The sequence below is a fragment of the Penicillium taxi genome (assembly GCF_028828555.1).
Source record: "Penicillium taxi strain IBT 34144 chromosome Unknown utg000001l_segment0_segment0, whole genome shotgun sequence".
In the NCBI taxonomy this organism is placed as follows: Eukaryota; Fungi; Ascomycota; class Eurotiomycetes; order Eurotiales; family Aspergillaceae; genus Penicillium; species Penicillium taxi.
The window spans coordinates 722943-741664 of NW_026643203.1; the positions used below are offsets into that span (position 1 = coordinate 722943).

Consider the following 18722-nt stretch of genomic DNA (forward strand, 5'->3'; position numbering starts at 1 on the left):
TCTGAAGGTGGTGAGTTTGAACTTTGGAAGCTTTGAATGTTTAGAGGTAGATATAAGACCAAACGTTGCGATATCGGAAGTTGAGCATTTAAATGATCATATTACAGATCGTTTAAAGTACACCGTATGATTTCATTTATCCTAGATCGGCCAAACATCTTCAAATCTCATGCAAGTCCTTCGATAATGGATAAGCGGCTTCATCAAAATTAAAAAGCGAAGTCGCCTCCCCTTGATACAGCTCGGGATAAGTGCCGATAATCGGAATGATGTAGACTTAGCATCGAACCACCTTCGGAATGGTTCTCATTGAACATAAGTCTGGAAATCGAACCTATAGTAGTTAGTCCGCTGAGCCATGACGCAACTGCAATGTGAGTTGGATTAAGATCATATTAGAGCACGTGACTTCGCGTATTTCGACGTGTTTTGATTTGTATTATCTAGATCCTACAACTTTCATCTTTTGCAAATCACAATGCCACATCAACATGCCGGACTCCTCATCTACTACAGATAATTTTGATTCACTGAAACGTAAAAAGAGCGATGATGAGCAAGCTTCCGCCGTCGCTACAGCTTCGAGCTTGAACGCTTCACTAGATGCTGGTTCGAGTGATTCAACAGACTCCGATAACAATCCGCCGAAGAAGAAAAAAACTGACAAGGAAAACAGTCTCACTAAGAATACCAAGCCGTCTGCACCATGGCCTGATACTTTCAAACGCTTAGTGCAAATTCACCGTGCCCTGAACATCGTGTATACATTTTGTCAGGCACGTAAACACTTTGCAACCACGTTTAACAACCTCAAGAAATCGGTGCAGGCCCAACTCGGCCCAAATCGAGAATTTACAGTTGAAGATGTGGCACGAATGAAGGTTTTGATTCCATGGGCTGTACGCTTCGAATATGTGGACGAAGCAAGTCTCGACGTAATGACTGATGATGACGGTTTAACCAAACAACGAGTTGCATGGACTGCAGAGGAGTTGACAAGTGGCAACGCGGCATGGAATCATGACTCGGGTAGTGGGACACATGTCCTTCTGTTCGAATTCGTGGGCGGAGATCTCAAGCGAGAAGTAGTTGATCCAAAGACTGGAGAGCCATTGAATGCTTACCGTCGGTTGAGATATGAGGACCTGAAAATGCCCGTTTACAGTCAACAACAGATGTCCAAGCTGATCGACAAGCGCAATGCGAAGTTTTCAGACGCCGTTGATGCATTTTTAGTTCGCTGTAAAGATCAGGGCGTCGACCCGTGGATGGAATTGGAGCATGAGAAAGAGGCTTTTCTGCCTAAGATTCCTGAACCTGAAACAATTGCCAATAAAGGGAAAGCACCGCCGACAATTCCCAGGGAGCGCAAGTCCGTTGCAGAAATCATTGAGGAAATTCGCGCGATGGATTGGTACCATTCCCAGATTGTGCCGGACGGTCATCGAGTTCTCCCCGCTAAAACACCCGTTTATGATGATTTAACATTTCTGCTATCACAGGACCTGGTCAATGCCCTATACAACTCTAGAGGCATTACTGAACTTTACTCTCATCAAGCGGAAGCGATCAATTACCTGTACGAAGGCCACAATGTGATTGTGTCTACCTCCACAAGCTCTGGGAAATCGCTCATCTATCAAATCCCGATGCTGCACGAACTCGAGCAGGATTCTGAGAGCAGGGGTCTCTACATTTTCCCCACCAAAGCCTTAGCCCAAGACCAAAAGCGCAGCATGATGGATCTTCTACAATACATGAATGGTCTGCAGCACAGCATGGTTGAGACATTCGACGGTGATACCCCCATGGAAAGTCGAAACCACATCCGAGATCAGGCACGAATCATTTTCACCAACCCGGACATGCTACACATTACCATCTTGCCCCAAGAAAGCTCCTGGCGGACTTTTCTGAGAAATTTGAAGTTTGTGGTCGTCGATGAACTTCATGTCTACAATGGCCTATTTGGTTCCCACGTCGCCTTTGTGATGCGACGTCTTCGAAGACTTTGCTTTGCCTTGGGGAACCACCATATCAAGTTCATATCCTGCTCTGCTACTGTAGCGAACCCCGAAGAGCATATGAAGTCGATATTTGGCATCGATGATGTGAAGTTGATTGATTTCGATGGCTCTCCTTCCGGCCGAAAAGAATTCTTATGTTGGAACACTCCATTCAAAGACCCCACCGATCCATCTTCTGGCCGTGGTGACAGCATTGCTGAAGCCGCACGACTATTCTGCCAACTTATCCTCCGCGGAGTGCGTGCAATTGCCTTCTGCCGGATCAGAAAAATATGTGAGATTCTTCTGCAGGCTGTACGGAGCGAATTAAAAGCTCTCAATCACCCTGAAATTGGTAATATGATCATGGGCTACCGAGGTGGTTACAGTCCTCAAGACCGACGTCGAATCGAGAAGGAAATGTTCGAAGGGCAATTGTTGGGAATTGTGGCTACGAATGCTTTGGAGCTGGGTGTTGATATTGGGTCTTTAGACGCAGTCATCACTCTTGGCTTTCCATATTCAATCTCTAATCTTCGCCAGCAAAGCGGCAGAGCCGGGCGGCGCAACAAGGATTCCCTTTCTGTGCTAGTGGGAGATAGATACCCAACGGATCAACACTACATGCGGAACCCAGACGAGATCTTTACCAAGCCGAACTGTGAGCTCCAAATTGATCTGGAAAACGAGCTCATATTGGAAGGGCATGTACAATGTGCAGCTAACGAGATGGCCATTCGACCAGATAGAGACTACATCTACTTTGGCAAGCAACTATTTGCGCTCGCTGCAACCCGCCTGGTTGAGGATAACTTGGGTTTCTTCCATTGCCATAATAGATTTCATCCCAGTCCGTCCAAATGCGTCGCAATTCGCGACTCCGAAGATCAGAAATTCGCCGTCATTGACGCAACCAACAATCGAAACATAGTGCTAGAGGAAGTAGAAGCCTCACGCGCATTCTTCACAATCTACGAAGGCGGCATCTTCCTTCACCAAGGTCAGAGCTACCTAGTCCAAGAATTGAACACAGAACGTTACTTTGCGCGAGTAGTGCGCGTGCAAGTCGAATGGAGCACGATGCAACGCGATTTCACAAACATCGATCCCATCGAACTCGAGTTCATGCACGCCGTCGGTGTAGATGAATCTCGAGCCTTTTGGGGATCTATTCAGATTCACTCTGTCGTCTACGGCTTCTTCAAGATCGACAAGCGCGGCGCTATCCTTGACGCCGTCGAAGTCAATAACCCACCCATCACCCGCCTGACCAAGGGAATGTGGCTCGATGTCCCAACCTCCGCCTTGAATATCCTGAAGTCTCACAATCTCAACATTGCCGCGGCAATTCACTCAGCCGAACACGCAGTGCTATCTCTCCTACCAACGTTCGTGATCTCATCGCCCGGCGACGTCTGCACAGAATGCAAAGTAGCCAAGAAAGAACTCGGGCGCCGACTCAGTGCCGCCAACAACCTCTCAGCCAGTGAGCGGGCGAATCCGGCAAAACTACTCCAGCCACCCTCCCGCCAACGCCCAGCTCGTCTGACATTCTACGATGCAAAGGGCGGAGCCTGTGGTTCTGGAATCGCAAAAAAGGCATTTGAGTTCATAGAACTACTTCTTCGTCGTGCCGTAGCGCGCATTGACGATTGTCCATGTGTTAATCCGCAGGGATGTGTGGAGTGTGTATGCGATGATCGGTGCAAGGAGTCGAATTTGGTGATGAGCAAAGCTGGCGCGGGCGTTATCTTACGATGCATTCTTGGATGGGATGTTGACGTGGATAACTTGCCGTGGGGTGAGGAGGTCAACGTCGAAAATGGGGGTGAACTGGTAGGTGGATTGGAGACAATCGTTCCAGCCGAGCGTGTCCCATGGAAGACTGAGGAATCCTGGGGAACCCTAGGAAAAGAAGCCGACGAGTGGAACTATTTGAAAGAATCGTTGCGGATTGGGTTTGTCCCATGGAAGACTGGGGATGAATCCTGGCGAAACCTAAGAAACTGGGCTGACCAGTGAAGACATAGAAATTACCTAAAGTATTAATAGAACGTAAGCTTAAGAAGTTTTTTAGATATTCTTCTAGTGCAATCGATGCCCCAGCTGCAATGTTCGATAACTAGTGAATGCCATATCTTAGACATGATTGTGATTTCCGATGTACGATCTTGTAAGTAGGGTATAAAAGTATATGTAGGTACAGAATAGTCAAAAGAGAGGGTATGTAATATCAAGGTTGGCATCGAGTGAATCGAGTTGGGGGTATAGAATACAATAATACTGGAATCAAACTTTTGGGGAGGTCATAGTAGACCTGGATATAGCCAAGCTTGCGCGCTTTAGTCGCAACTTGCTTTTTTGTTTTCCCTTGTGGTGGGGGTATCATCAATGAATGGAAGCCTTCAACCCAAGCTATGATGGCTGCTAGAAGGACTCTGCTCATCTTCCTCATCATTCACGTTCAGCTTCCAGAAAAGAGATTTCATATCCCGTACGTTTTCACGAAAGTCATCGTCTCGAGGCTGTTTCATACGTTCATCGGACATAGCTCGGATTTCGCGGACGATATCTGTGTATCCCTCATCATTTGGAAGCCACCAGTGGTGCAATTCTGGACATTGCCAAATAGCTGCCAGGGCACCTCTAAAGCGAGGAGCGATAATGTATCTGAATAAGAAAGTAGAGTTATTAGTTTTTACTTCTCAAGAGTACTGAAGAGTAATTTTGAAAGCGCTGTCCACCTACCCAGTTTGTTCCATCTTAGCCATTTTCCGCCGAGCCCACATCTCGTGCTTCATATCTCTTGGAAGAAACATGCTAGCCATGCCAATACTATTTTTGAAACCGATGAATGCTCCGTTGACCTTCTCTGGCCAGCGGTCGATGGTCTCAATCAACTGACACTGCTCAAAGGCCAGCTTTGAAATTTCCGGCATCAATGGTCTCTTGACAGCGAGCATGGTCTGATACTTGTGCATCGCTTCAGTAGCTAATAAGTCGATCCAGGTATAGTTAGCATCCCACAAGGGACCCTGATGAATTCGACCAGGCAAATAAGGATCCACGATGTCATCTTCTGTCACAGGTTGTTTGTTGGGATAAGACCGGACGCTGTATTCGGAGTCGTCGAATTTTCTCATGATGTCCTTCGCCCGCTCGATGGTTTCCCCTAATTGATCATTCTGTTCAATGAAATCTTGATAGGGGATCATGCCGCGTGAGAGCTTGGCGTATAAAGAGGCCATATCCAGACCGAAACGCCGGTTGATTGATGCAACCAGTGCGAGTTGCTTACTTGGGTCGCCTGGATTGAGCGCAGCTTGTTCAGCGTCGTACTCCTCTTTGGCAAGATACCAGTTCCGACCAAGTATCACCTCGGTACCAGCCAAGATTCCTACTACGACGTCGAAACGGGCGTACCATAGGAATATGTTCGTATGAAGTTCGTCATAATTGGAAGACTCGGGTGTCAGTAATTCTTGCATTAATGCGTGAGCGGCTTGGTGGTGTTCGACTAAGTTCACCCAATCTCCAATATATTCCTGTATTTGACAAAGAAAAAGCTGTCAGAAAAGATGTACATGGATGAAATATAAACAAGATTAGGATGGATACCTCAAAAGTCGTCAAGACAAGAACTGTGCACAATGTTGCCTCGGTATGTTCCTCTCCAGAGCCAAGTGATTTCCGTAAAAGAACCAAAGCCTTATTATAGTACTTGAGGAAATTGTAAAGCTTTCCTCCAGGTACATTCAATGAGTGATGATATGCAGAAAAGCCCACAAGAGCATAAAGCAAAGGCTCATACCCTAAAGCAAGTTCAATTATGCCGAGATGAATGAACGGAGAACTTCTTCGCCTCAAGAAAAAATGTTCATTGGTGAGGAAGTCCACATGGAAGTTCAGATAAAATCGCACATCCTCTGATAATCGAGCCGAGTTGAGCAAGTCGGTCGTGGTCTGGCTGACACTGGCCGACCGCACACTGACCGACTCAAAACGAGACGATTCAGATGATGGTGAGCTGCCCGGCTCCATTTTAAAAGATCCAGACTCGAAGACTTGCTTCATGCTCGGCTTATGAAGAGATTGCGAACTCTGCGTCTTGTGTAGATACGGCTGTGGTGGGCCTGCACCGATACTCATTGGCGAAGAGCGAGATATTGGCCCGGCATTGTCGGGTTCTTCTTCGTCGATGATGGGCTCAAGGGGGCTACTCTCGTCAATTTCTGGCCTTTTGGGTGAGTCACTTGCCAGTGCAGAAGCATGAGAACTGCGCGACTTTGCCGCAGCCCTGGATGCTGCCTTGGTGCTATTGGGTAAGGGATATGTGCAATCCCGGTTTCCTCTTCGACAACGCTCACAGATAGGACGGGACTCGTCACACTTTATCCGGCGAGAACGACATGTGAAGCATCCACTACGGGTGCGCTTATGTTTCTTGTGGTCGGAGGCAGGCTGGTGTGATATGGGTTGCTTGGACGGGTATGAAGGAGCGAATGATGGCAACGGAACTGCTGAGGGATCATGCCAGAAAGCCACGCTCTCCGGATACTCTGTTGGGCCGAAGAACGAGTATGCAGACATGTCTGTATCTTGTTGCATTGAACCGAAAAATCCTGCCATGGCAGCTTGTGATTGTTGATACGACGCCATAGTGGCCAAGCAAGCTAGAATATTAGCTTGTAGATGTTTCCCCCAGCGATTATAATCAGTATTAAGAAGCTGACATAGTAATATACAGGAAAGGAAAGGAAATACAAAAAGAAATAGGGGATGCGGTAAGGTAAATAGAAGCTGTAAGAGAAGGGGTGGGGTTGAAGTCGAGTTCGACCCAGACTAAGTGAACCAGGATGTTAAAAGCGGAGATTAACAAATGTGCTAGGGAAACTCTGTTTTTTGGTGTCAAAAGAGTCTTTTTGCTTTTCTTGCCTTTTTCCCTTTTTTCTTTTCAACTTGATTTCGTCCCCACTTGATGCTTCTGCTTATGCTGCTTCTATCATTTTTACTATCCTTATTCTTGGGCCGTATTCAATAATAACACTAACTCCTTAATCTAGGCCTAGAGGATACTACTGTTCCTAGATCTGGTCAATTCGTACTAGGTCCATCCTAGGTGGAAGTCCAATAACAGATGCCCCTTTTCCCATTTCGAAACTCCACCACGCTTTATATCTTCCGGAGATGGTAGATCTCCGGATTGCTTCGGATCTCAGTGATTTCGAGGAAGACAAACCCCAGTGATCCAAGAAGATTAAATATCCACCCTTCCGTGAGTGTATGGGAAAGGGGACGATCCTCGTAATGATCATAGCGCTGAATCAGTTATACGTCAATACTGCACGGAGCTCCAGGGCTCCACACGGAGCACCCTAACTCCGTCCAAGAACTATGTATGTACTCTTGCTCCACCCCTTCCCCTGAATTGATGTTCTCTCAATGGCCGATTTGCCAACCAAAAAAATGCTTAATGGGAAGAAGAAAAGAAGGAAATGGAACTGGAATTGGAACATGTGCCGAACTCGTCCGAAAATGTTGGTAAAATGACATAATGGAACCGAACCTTCGATCAGTTCATGGCACAGACTATCCTATTTGGACCAGATAGTCGAAGTATGAGATATCGTGAACAGGATGGGCCCGCTCAACGGCAATGCTATTAAAACATATGGAGGTGCAATGTTGAAGTGCCGAAAAAGTTAGGACGTTGAACGTTCCAAGGTTCTCCGGGTGAAGTTCTCGGATGAAGTTCTCGGGTGATGTTCTCGGATGACTAATGCTTCACGACCAACTATACTAAACACTTCACATCCTTCTTTTCTGATTTTCTAGTTTTCTTATTTACTCTTTTTTTTTCCTAAATTCATCATTGTCAATCTTGAAAAGCTGCATGTGATTTTTGTTTTCCACATATGCATCATAGCTCGAAATACTGTGGGCCGAGTGCCTAGATCTAGAGCAGGATTTTTATTGGGGTCGACCCAATCGGGCCCAAGAACAAGGACCTGAGAGCTTTCTGGTTGGAGCTAAGCTACCTATGGACAGTGGTTACTAATAACAATGGAAGATCAGCATGTGGCGGAACAGCGATGTCAATTGTCCCAAAGCACTAAAACACTAGCTTAACTGAATACTATCTCATGGCTCATGGATGAAAGGTGACCCGGATCCAAGTTAGTTCTCGGTTCATTTTGACACCTGGACAGACTGTGGGGCAGTACATCTTATTCCTTATTCCAATAATCTCCTTGAAAACTGTCGATCATGTTCCTAGTTTGTCTCTTAGTCTCTGCTTTAGCCTTTTCATTGTCTACGCTGGGCCTGAATTGGCATCATCTCCGATCCGATCTGATTCCCCATTCTCCTTCATTCCATGTTCCCCAATGTCCTGGATTCGGGGATTCGAGGATCCACTCTGTTGCTGCTGCTGCTGCTAACTATGCCTAGTTTAGTGGGTAAATAGGCCCCATTCCAGGAGGTACAATCTCGTACGGAGCACTGTAGTACATCGAGTGTCATAAATAAACATGGACTCCTATAATAAAAACAGGGCTTTGGGAATCTAGTGTAGTTCGGCCGAAAAACGGGTGAGCAACGGAGATTATGTGCGAGATAAAAAAGTATGCTCTCCACATACATCCTTCTGAAGCTCAGCCCTACAAATTAGATTATCAATTTATTATCAAATACTTTTTTAATTCTAACCTAGAATAAGACTGAAATTAATATGGGCTTTATTCTATTAGGGTTGTTAGTAACCAACCTTGAAAGACTGCCGAGCCTGGCCGAGGAAGTAACTCGTGGCGTGCGCAAAAGTACTGCATCTCCAATTCTACAAACCCACATTCCTGCGCGTTGCCTGAGCCGCGTCAAGCGGGGCCAAATATACCTTGACCATCGCCTTTCTTATCGAATGGAGACGAGCCATGAACCCAAGAAACGAGGAACACCGGCTTTTCCGACTCCATACCTAGGTACGCGTATATGTCACGCAGCCCAGATCACAAGTCTACGAACCCCTCAATCAAAGCCATGTATCTGGTTCTCTTCCTTCTTACGTTAGCCTGTTTCGTCAAGGTGGATACTTCTATCCAGCTGTATGATACAGATTGCATGTATCTACTTCCAGCTCTCCATCGACCCAGTTCTGGCCCGCTAAAATGTTCAGGCGGGCTGCAGGCCAAGTCCTGCTGAATCGCAGTTGATCGATAGTTACCATTTGACTTTTCTGAGCCCCGCTCACTTCCAATCTGCCTGCTGTGGCGATATTCGGCAACACGCTTGTCTGATCTACACTATAATGTAGATGTGACGCTTCTAGAAACAGTAGCATATGCAATGACATGCAAAATGATGGTCTTTCACGTATGGAATGTGATATATAAGACAAGATTTCATAATTCGTCAACTGAGTGAGAAAGGATGGACAGACCGCGTTCAGTTCATGCACTCGATGCCTGCTTCTGAGCAGCAAGTTCCTTCAAAACTGTATCCACACCTTCAATAACAGTGCCCCATTCTGTCTCATGTACCCGCTTCTCGAAAGCATGCAAGTCCTCATCCTGGCCCTTCCGGAATGGAATCTCTTTCACCAGAATCGGATTTCCCATATCCACTTCTGAGATAACGTCGTGGATCATGACGCCAGTCTTGTCAATCTTTCCCTCCAACCAAGCAGCATGGGCCCGCTCAATTGCACTCTATAAGAAACATATTAGTCACTGACCCTTCTGTGCGGGAAAGTCTTAGATATAGACGAAAATGAGCTAACTTACTACGCCATTGAACGCACCAGGCAGAGCCGGGTGCAGGTTGATTATGCGCACTTTAGCAGCCTCCAATGGCTCCAAGAACTGCGGTGATAGGATATGCATAAATCCGAGACACACGACCAGATCAGGAGAGTCGGCCAGGATAAGGCGTGCCAGCTCAGCGTCGTACTCCTCACGTGCAGCCTTAACACCTTCAGGAGTTGCTGGGTGCTGCTTCTTGTACTTGACTAGATTGTGGTATTGTGTGGGGATGTTGGCTTTCTTCGCGCGCTCGAGGCCATATGCGTCTTTGCGGTTGGAAAGCACGCGCACGATTGTCGCGTTCAGTTTTCCAGCAGAAATTTGATCGATCACGGCTTGGAGGTTGGAGCCGTTTCCTGAAATCAGGACGGTGGTGCGAATTGGGGAGGCCATGTTGTCGTAGTTGATATACAAAACTTTTTGAGAACTCGGGCAGTTGAATTGAGAGGAGCTTTCTTTTTACAATTGGCGAGAATTGACTGCGTGGAGATTAGTAAAAAGGTTAAATTCCAACCTCAATCTTCAACCTACTCTCAATCAAAGACAGAAGAATCCCTTTAAGCAAAGTGTTAATACTTCAAACTGATGTTGAGCTCCGCTCGAAAGTTTTCTTGCACGTGACCCATTCGCGGGGCCGGTGGGGCAAAAAGCAGGACGAAAACACACCGCTTGGGGTACCGCTTTACTACAACGGTTAAGTCTGATTATACTGGAAATTTAAGAAACTTCAATAGTCGAGGCAAGTCTGCTGACCTATAAGCTTGTCTCAAGATCCATCCTACTTCGCCTTTTTTACAACTGGACTTTGGTGTCGCCTGCTGTAAATGAAAGCAAGCTCACACCGCCCTCGTCAAGAAAGATTTTGGCCGGCAGAATCATGATGACTAATACTCAAGAGGTTTGACTCAGAAACATGATAACGATTAGTTATAAGAGAGCTGAAGCTCAAAACTCTAGAATCATTGTACCATGGTTTAAACTGGTTCAAAACACTATTAAAGAACATGGTAATATGTTATAGATAATAGATTCGCACGACAACTTAAACATTGACGAATCTGGCTTCGCGATGGGAATGAATACGACCCAAAAAGTCATTACATCTTCTAAATATCATGGTCAGAGAACTGTTTTATAGCCCGGGAATCGCGAATGGGTCACTGTTAAAGATGTCGTACCAATCTATAACATATTACCATATTCTTGGATAGTGTTTTGAACCAGTTTAAACCATGGTACAATGATTCTAGAGTCTTAAGCTTCAGTTCTCTTATAACCATGTTTTTGAGAGGCGTGAAACTGGTTTTTGCGACGCTTAACAAAGCCTGTTACCCAGTTTTTGCCGATAGAAGGGGTATTGGTGGTTGAAAAACGCGACCGAAGTAAAAGATTGGCCATATCTCTGAGCATAGCGGGGTTCACGTTAATGACTATTACAGCTGTAGAAGGAATTGACTTGATTTATTCCGTAGAAACGTCTTCATTTTTTGCTTTCAAAATCCAACGACAGAAAAGGATCGAACAAGTGGAACTTGCCTTGACAGAAAAAGATATCGCTTGAAAATAAAATTGACCCGAAGCACACCGATGATGAACCGTATCCAAAAAATAGTACACAGTGAGAAATTTGAAGGCAGCCAAACAATAACGTATGACTGTTCAAAAGGACAAAAGAATGACGCCGCCCCTACACTAGTAAAGAGTAGATGAATGTTGACAGGTAGTTGAATGAGATATGCTGTAAAGATATGCGCTGAAACTAGCGCGACAAATGGAGCGGATTGGGGGGATATTCGTATAAAAGATATTCGTTAGGGCTTCAAGCCGATGCTGAATGCTAATTTCAATGAGCGAAGTGCAGACCGCGAGGGTCCAACGATAGAGGGGTGATAATGGGAAAGGGGATTGGGAGGGGGCCCCTATTAAATCAGATCTAGGAACGGATTGCGAGAAAATGAACCAGATGCCAAATCATCCTTGTTAGATGTTTCGCCCAAGTCTTGGCATGGAATGAGTTCGACTATTAAACATTAAACATTAGAAACTATCAGTCAGGGGATGGGTTGGATGAATTGTCTACCTGGTAGATGTAATCTTTGTTGATAAACAACTTTGCATTTTACACGACTGGGGCTTCAGGTGCCAGAGATGGGCCAGATGCCGGGCCATCACTGTTAGATGTTTCGCCCACACCTTGTCCTCGGCAGAGAGGGCAGGAGTTCCGTCCGGTAGTAAGCCACTATTAAACATTAAAAATTAGAAAATATCCGCTAGGGAGACGATAAGGTCCACTTGTTACCTGGTCGATGCAATCTTTGTGATAAACATGTTTGCATTTGGAAAGTTTCCGAACTTCCTCGGCCGCCTCATAGTCACACAGGCAGATCAGACAGCGTTCTCCATTCTGGATTTCTATGATACTACCATCAGCAAGAGATTCTGCGACTAACGAGCCCCCTCGCTCAATAAGCCGGAACACTCCGCCTGCAGTATTGATATCTTCCTGGGTGGCAACTGGAGGTTTGACAGGGCCCAAAAGAGATTGGAGTAAAATCATATCCTCATAAGTAGGGTTCTAAAGGGGAGGTTAGCGAATTCCAAGTGAAAAGGCAGTTGGTCACAGTCCATACATCAGTAAAAAGACTCGGGGTAGTCAGAGCCGGATGATTTTCAGAGAGATTGGTTCCAACAACGTAGATCAACCAGCTTCGACCTTCTCTCGGTGTGGGTTGATCAGGCTCAACCATGCCATTGCGGCGAATATTCCCTGAGCCGAGAGACCGATTACGTGAATACTCAGAGTCGCTTCGTCTTCGCTGCTGCGGTTCATCTACAGACGGCGGGGGCGGCATAGCTCGTTCCTCGTGTACCTGTGGAAGAAGACTTGGTGATAAAGCCGAGGCTGAGGATGGCCGGCGACGGGGAGTGGAAGTACCGGAGGATACGGCTGATAAACCGTGTTCGGCAGGTGTTGATGGGGGAGGGTGAGGTCCAGGGGGACTATCAGAAAATGCAGAAGGGGGGTAAGATGTATGTGCCGCGCGGACTCCGGAATCAGATAATCTTCGCGAGGGCTGTCGCGATGGTTGGATACCAGGATGACCCAACAATTCCGAGTTACCTGATGGTCGGGTAAAAGCCATTCTGGGGTTGCCCGATGCGTCGCGCCGCCGTGAGGGATTGCCAATGTGTGGAATGAGTGGCAATCCAAGAAGAGCATCCAGTCCTGGACCTGTGATAGCCCCCGGTCCTTGTTCACTGGGTAGACTATTGCTCGCAGGGACAGATCGAACACCAACCACAACGAGTGTGACTGTCCGTCCCTCAGTTGCTTCCGCAGGCTCGTCGATTGACATTGTGTCAGGCTGTGATCCAGCATTCTCAGAGCTGCCCGCGTTTGGAGTGAAAGGATTGGTGCCTCCTGGAGTATCAGAATTGACAAATCGGAAAACTCGTAAGAAATTCACTGGCGTCGAAGGCCCCTCATTTCCAGTGTTGCTTGGACCTTCGCCTGTTGCTGCTGGCTGGGGCGGTGTAGTTGAGGCATTCTGCAAACTCTGAATAAAGGTCTCCAAGGAATTTTCTATTCCATCATTTCCTAAAGCTTGGATATTCGGTAGAGGAGGCCCGGTGGTCCCGGAAAGCTGGGCAGCTATTGCAGTGGCAGCAAGCTGGAGCACTCGGGAAAGAGGTGTTTGCTCTTCTCGTCGCAGGGGTCGTGCAGACCGTGCTCTTAGAAGATCTGGAAGGCGGCGCATCAAAGGGGGCTTGCTTGAGTAGAAGAAAGCGGTCTGCCAGCTTGTACGCTCGACTCTACCGAATCGAGTTCATGCAAAAGGTCCCCAGAGTCATATCGAGTGTCCATGGCGTCGACGGGAAGATAGGGTCTGGGTGCGGATCCAATCCCTTGGTCAACACTGTAATCAGAGTCATCACGAGGGACTGAAGAGGTCGATCCGAACATGTGAGAAATCGGTGTTGAGATCGAATGTCGCATGCGATGCAAGCGGGCGCTGCGACGCCAGGAAGACCGATTTGCGTCAGCAACCTGCTCTGTATCCGCACCAAGGAATGATTGGGAAGTTGCTGAATCAGATGTCGTAGGAGAGTCGGTACGCGGAATGTATGGGCTTCGATTGGAACGTCGACGTGTGATACCCCGTTGTCCAAGTACACTGAAGGGACTAAAGCGACTGCTATGTATAGCCTCAGATCGTGGAGTGGTTCGTGATACTAGTCCATGGCGGTGTGCGTGACCCTCTGCCGGTGTTTCCTCTTCGCTATTCAGGAGACCACGAATTACTGAGTCAGGGAGTAATCGAGAGCCCAGCCGCGTCATAGTAGAATGCCTTCTGGTCATTCTAGCTGATCCTGGCCTGGTATTTACACCCTCGCGATCTTGTTCACGAATCGCCTCTTCAATAGTTTGCATTTGTCTCGAAGAACGCATTCCTGAGAACCGAGTGGTTGACTGTTGTTGAGTGGCCGACGGAGTTGGTTGGCTCGATAGTGTATCATGACCGTTCTGCGAGTGTGAGTTCACCTCTGATGAACCTGCCTCTTCATCTTGGAGACTTCTTTGTGTGTTGTTCATCTCTTCATTCCTCGTTCTAGAGTCGCGCTCCGTTAGAGAAGGTGTTGTGGGGTAGTTCGTGATGCGAGATTGTCGGGCCGTGGAAGACGACTGTCCCATAGTAGCAGGTGCCAGCAATGAGATCTTAGTACAAAGAATATTAGAGACCGCCTACTGCCATAAGGAATTCCCGAAATAGCTAAAAGCGACCGTGTCAGTGCCCAGATTCTACCCGATTATCTGGGGGAAGTTCGAAGAAACTAACCGAATGATTGATTTCTAATGACTCTCAATCTGAAATGCACGCCTTTTCTGACTCTACCGATGAGATGGAGCTAGCCCCAAGTTGAGTGGTGACGTGATGTTTAAGATAGAGGGGGGATAAAGAGGGACCGTGATAGAGGAATGGAGAACAAGTGAAGAGAGTAGTCGATATTCAATGAACACCTTGGGGGTAAGGTGAAACCAGTTGTCCGACGCGAGAGTACAGTAAGTAGAGTCTCAACCAGTCTGACAGGCGCCAGGTACAAGGCGAGATACCCGCCGATGTTTGAGAGTGTGGGAGAGATCGGCTAGATGGGGATTCCTTGGAAAAGATGCGGGAAGCAGAGTCGAATAATCAACAGAAATGGGAAAGGAGACGTCTAATAGACGAGGAGGGGATAAAGAAAGAAAGGGGACAGAACGATGATGTGGTAGATGATAGCGATAAGTGATGTTTGCCTGCTTTGCTCCCCTCGGTTGTTTCGGACTTTCTTAGTCAACGACTGACGAAAGTTAGGTTATCAACTCTTAATGATTCCGTTCTACTATCTTCCCACCCATCCTTTGGCCCCCAATTGTTTAGTCTAAAATTGAACGGCCCTGAATGGAATTCACGCTACGTTAAGTAGATGGCGCCTGTTCTGTCGGCATCTACCTTCTCTTTGCCGCTACCTCCCTGGCTGCAGCCAACAAGCACTCGAGTCGCCCAATACGATCGCCAAAAACGCAAGAAGAGTATTGAGTATACGGATGATAATGGGGATGGTGCAGATACGACAGATGCCGCTTCAGTGGCAGAGTCGGTTCCTGCTAGACAATCTCTGATTTTGACACCCAATGAAGCTCATCAGTATAGAACCGCTGGTCTCTCTTTTGACCAAGAATTACCAGGCGGTCAATTTCCCCATGCGCCTCCCAAGAAAGAACAACCAAACAAGCAGAATCTTCCAGGTCATCTTCCCGGTGCCCTAGCGTCTCTGACATCGCCTGTCTACCCCCCACAGGCCGCTGCGCACCAAGGTAATGTTCGTCTCCAGCACCTTGCAGTTTTGACTGCCATTCTCCATCGCTGTCTCCTCCAAAGAGACTACATCCGAGCTGGAAGGGCATGGGGTCTCCTTTTACGAGAAGAATTCAGAGGCATTCCGCTAGATGTGCGCAGTGAAGGCAGGTGGGGCATCGGAGCAGAGATCCTGCTGCGAAAAGGCCAACAGAAAGTGCCAGCAGAGGCGGATCATTCATTGTTTGATAACACACAATCTCCATTTACTTCAAAGGGATTTGCGGATGCGCAAGAGTACTACGAGAGATTGATTCTAAATCACCCCTTCGCGAAATCTTCACCGAACTCCATATCTGCTCTACACTTCTACCCAGCGATGTTTGGTCTGTGGATCTATACTTCACAGGAGGAGAGTGATTTAGCAAGGGAGAAAATAGCTCTAAATTCCGATGATTTATCTGATGTCTTCTCTGACGACGGAAACTCATCGATCGATTTTGAACGTCGCGAAGCGGAAAAGAGACAGACGATGACTTCTGCTGTTCGTGCGAAGGAATTGGAGCAGGCACAGCAAATTGCTGCGCGCCTTGGCTCTCTCCTTGCATCACCTCCATATTCAGACTCCTCTGAGTTACTGGAACTCCAAGGCATGGTGTCACTTTGGATTGGAGATTTACTGATAAGTTCCTTGGTCACATCACCAGAGGATGGGGAAGAGTATGACCCTGAGGCTATGCTAATTGATAGCAATCAAGGTTCAATGGAGACACGGCGTCAACAACAGGTCGCTATAGAGCGAAGGCAGGCAGAGTTGGAAAAAGCAAGGGAATTTTTGGAAAAGGCCAGGCAACGTGGAAAAAGTGTTGCTGAAAACTTAAAGCATCTTCACATTGGCGATGGATCACCATCGCCTTTTAATTAGCTTCATAGATATATCTTTAATGCTACATTTAATTAAGGTGGCCTTAATAGCCCTGGATGTAAGATAGTGGGCCAACATGAAAAGTTTCGAATGTTGTTTTCAGTTCCAATACACAACCTTGGAGTCATACAAAAAATATTCAAAGTGACAAGCACAAGTCCTTCAGATGTCTATCTCGGATTCCCAGTAGAAAGTACATGTGAAAGTACACGTGACCACGCGCCTCCTTCGCGTTGATCTGGCCAAAAAAAAAAGGATCTTGTATCTCCATTGCCTTCTGTGGAAAAGTCAATTACAAGCTGATGCTCTACAAAGATTATTCTCTTATGAGGATCTAGGATAGGTAGAAGCTAGCGAGTCTGTCTATTCACAATGGGAGTGGGTGACTATGTCCACTCTAAGGAGGCCGGGCAACCTCGTGCGCACACCGATATGGGTCCATCACAACGCCAACTACGGGCTGCTCAAAGCAAAGTTGAAGTTCCTGTTACTCGCCTGGGTGATCTACAGTCGAGTGGTCGAGTTGTCTCTCTGGCTTTCCAAGAGCAGAGGAACATCCCGGATCAGCAAGCTCGCCCCCCTACCGAAAGTGGAGGACAGCGAGATATGTTTGATACTGACGTTGAAGGGGTGGATGATTCAACTATTGCAGCGACGAGTGTTCACGCATTTGACGATGGCCGTTCCCAGGAGCCATCGGCCATCAAACACTATGTTGACTTTGTACCACCGCCATCTTACTTACCTCGACCTAGTAATCGTGGCCGATCAACTTGGTTTGAGGGTTATAGCGACAACGCCATGAAAAAAGCTGGCTTTGACACAGACCTCGAAGATTCTTCCAGCCAGGCTACCTCGTCTGTTGGGGCAGCAGATGATGAAAAGATTGAGGACCAAGCTGTCGAACAGGGCAGCTGGTTCATGGCTCATAGGAATCGCTCGGCCGAAGAGCCGTTGAGCAAACGCCTAGAGAATTTTTGGTCCGCGCGAAAAAGACAATCAAAGCCTGTAGATCAACTGCAGACGATGTCACAGCCTCAATCCCCAGTGGAGATTGTTGTTCCTGAATTGCAGAGCCAGCCGCGGAAACTAGGCCATATGCTGCCTCCTACCGCAGCTAGGAAGATCACACTTCCCCCTAGCATGACATCAACTCCAAGGACACGCTTCAGTCCTCCCAAACCTTCTCTTCTTGATCAATTGGACTTGTCTCCTCCTAGATATGGCTCCGCGCCACCATCTCAAACCGGCCGAACTATAAGCATCACAGCTTTCCACGATCACAGTGATGACGAGGATGATACAGGTAATGATGAGACGATACGTCTCAGCAGTCGACGGGCAAGTGGAAAGTCATTCAACACTTATGATATCACCAACGTGACTGACAATCACGGCGAGGTCGAGACTCAAGGTCCATTTCTTTCTCACTCTATCTCAACCTCTACCTCTAACAAACACTATCGTCGCAACACAGTCATCAATACAAAGAAACGAAATTTTGAAGCAGATTACCCTCCCAACCAACTATACCAAAAATCATTTGCTGAGCTACAAGCTGAGCCTTTCGAGAAGATCCCCACACGGGCTCCCACTCCTGTCAAATCACCCTCCTTGTCGCCCCAGCCCTCCCTAAATATAGCTGCTCTGTCTCCCAACGATGCCGCATCTCATATTATGAGCATCGGCGAGAAGGATCGCCAAGCATACCTTTCTCGCATTTCGGTGGATGAATGGGAAGATTGTGGAGATCAACTCATCGACCAATTCAGCAAACTTCTCACAGAAATGAAGAAGCTGCGCCGTGCCCGTCGCCAAACGGCTGCGGTATTTGAATCCGAGATCCGACGTCGTCATGAACTAGTAGAGGCACAGAACTCGGATCTCTCCCAGAAGCTTGATGAGATGCGAACTGGTGGTGCAGAAGTCTTGCGCGGACGCAAGACTTAGCTCTTGAAGGTCACTTTTTGCTTTCAACTCTATCACGCCATGCTTACTTTCCATTGCTCACCTGATATTATCTTCGATATCCATGGTTCAGTATCTTTCAACGTCATTATTACGAGTCAAGATATTGTTCCTTTCTTCATGTTTAATACCCTATCTTGTACGTCTGGGCTGATAGTGTCTTTGCCCTTTTTTTATTGAGATGGAAAAT

General features: G+C 47.1%; 6 protein-coding genes across 6 annotated transcripts; 3 read left to right on the plus strand and 3 right to left on the minus strand.

Moving 5' to 3' along the window:
- Nucleotides 1–491: 491 nt before the first annotated feature.
- N7495_000272 (ATP-dependent 3'-5' DNA helicase) lies at nt 492–4028 on the plus strand (the record flags this gene model as incomplete). Its single annotated transcript, XM_057202942.1, has 1 exon — nt 492–4028. The coding sequence occupies one exon, from the start codon at nt 492–494 to the stop codon at nt 4026–4028; it is 3537 nt and encodes a 1178-aa protein (XP_057067015.1).
- Nucleotides 4029–4411: 383 nt separating this feature from the next.
- On the minus strand, nt 4412–6665 carry N7495_000273 (Zn(II)2Cys6 transcription factor; the record flags this gene model as incomplete). The annotated part of the gene is made up of 3 exons (XM_057202943.1): nt 4412–4676; nt 4755–5551; nt 5625–6665. The coding sequence occupies 3 exons, from the start codon at nt 6663–6665 to the stop codon at nt 4412–4414; spliced, it is 2103 nt and encodes a 700-aa protein (XP_057067016.1).
- Nucleotides 6666–9451: 2786 nt separating this feature from the next.
- Nucleotides 9452–10195, minus strand: N7495_000274 (phosphoribosylglycinamide formyltransferase; the record flags this gene model as incomplete). Its single annotated transcript, XM_057202944.1, has 2 exons — nt 9452–9709; nt 9785–10195. 2 exons carry the CDS (start codon nt 10193–10195, stop codon nt 9452–9454), a joined length of 669 nt encoding a protein of 222 aa, XP_057067017.1.
- Nucleotides 10196–11921: 1726 nt separating this feature from the next.
- On the minus strand, nt 11922–14495 carry N7495_000275 (RING-H2 finger protein; the record flags this gene model as incomplete). Its single annotated transcript, XM_057202945.1, has 4 exons — nt 11922–12041; nt 12102–12377; nt 12433–13593; nt 13620–14495. 4 exons carry the CDS (start codon nt 14493–14495, stop codon nt 11922–11924), a joined length of 2433 nt encoding a protein of 810 aa, XP_057067018.1.
- Nucleotides 14496–15268: 773 nt separating this feature from the next.
- Nucleotides 15269–16564, plus strand: N7495_000276 (uncharacterized protein; the record flags this gene model as incomplete). The annotated part of the gene is made up of 1 exon (XM_057202946.1): nt 15269–16564. One exon carries the CDS (start codon nt 15269–15271, stop codon nt 16562–16564), a length of 1296 nt encoding a protein of 431 aa, XP_057067019.1.
- Nucleotides 16565–16936: 372 nt separating this feature from the next.
- On the plus strand, nt 16937–18514 carry N7495_000277 (uncharacterized protein; the record flags this gene model as incomplete). The annotated part of the gene is made up of 1 exon (XM_057202947.1): nt 16937–18514. One exon carries the CDS (start codon nt 16937–16939, stop codon nt 18512–18514), a length of 1578 nt encoding a protein of 525 aa, XP_057067020.1.
- Between the last annotated feature and the right edge of the window lie 208 nt (nt 18515–18722).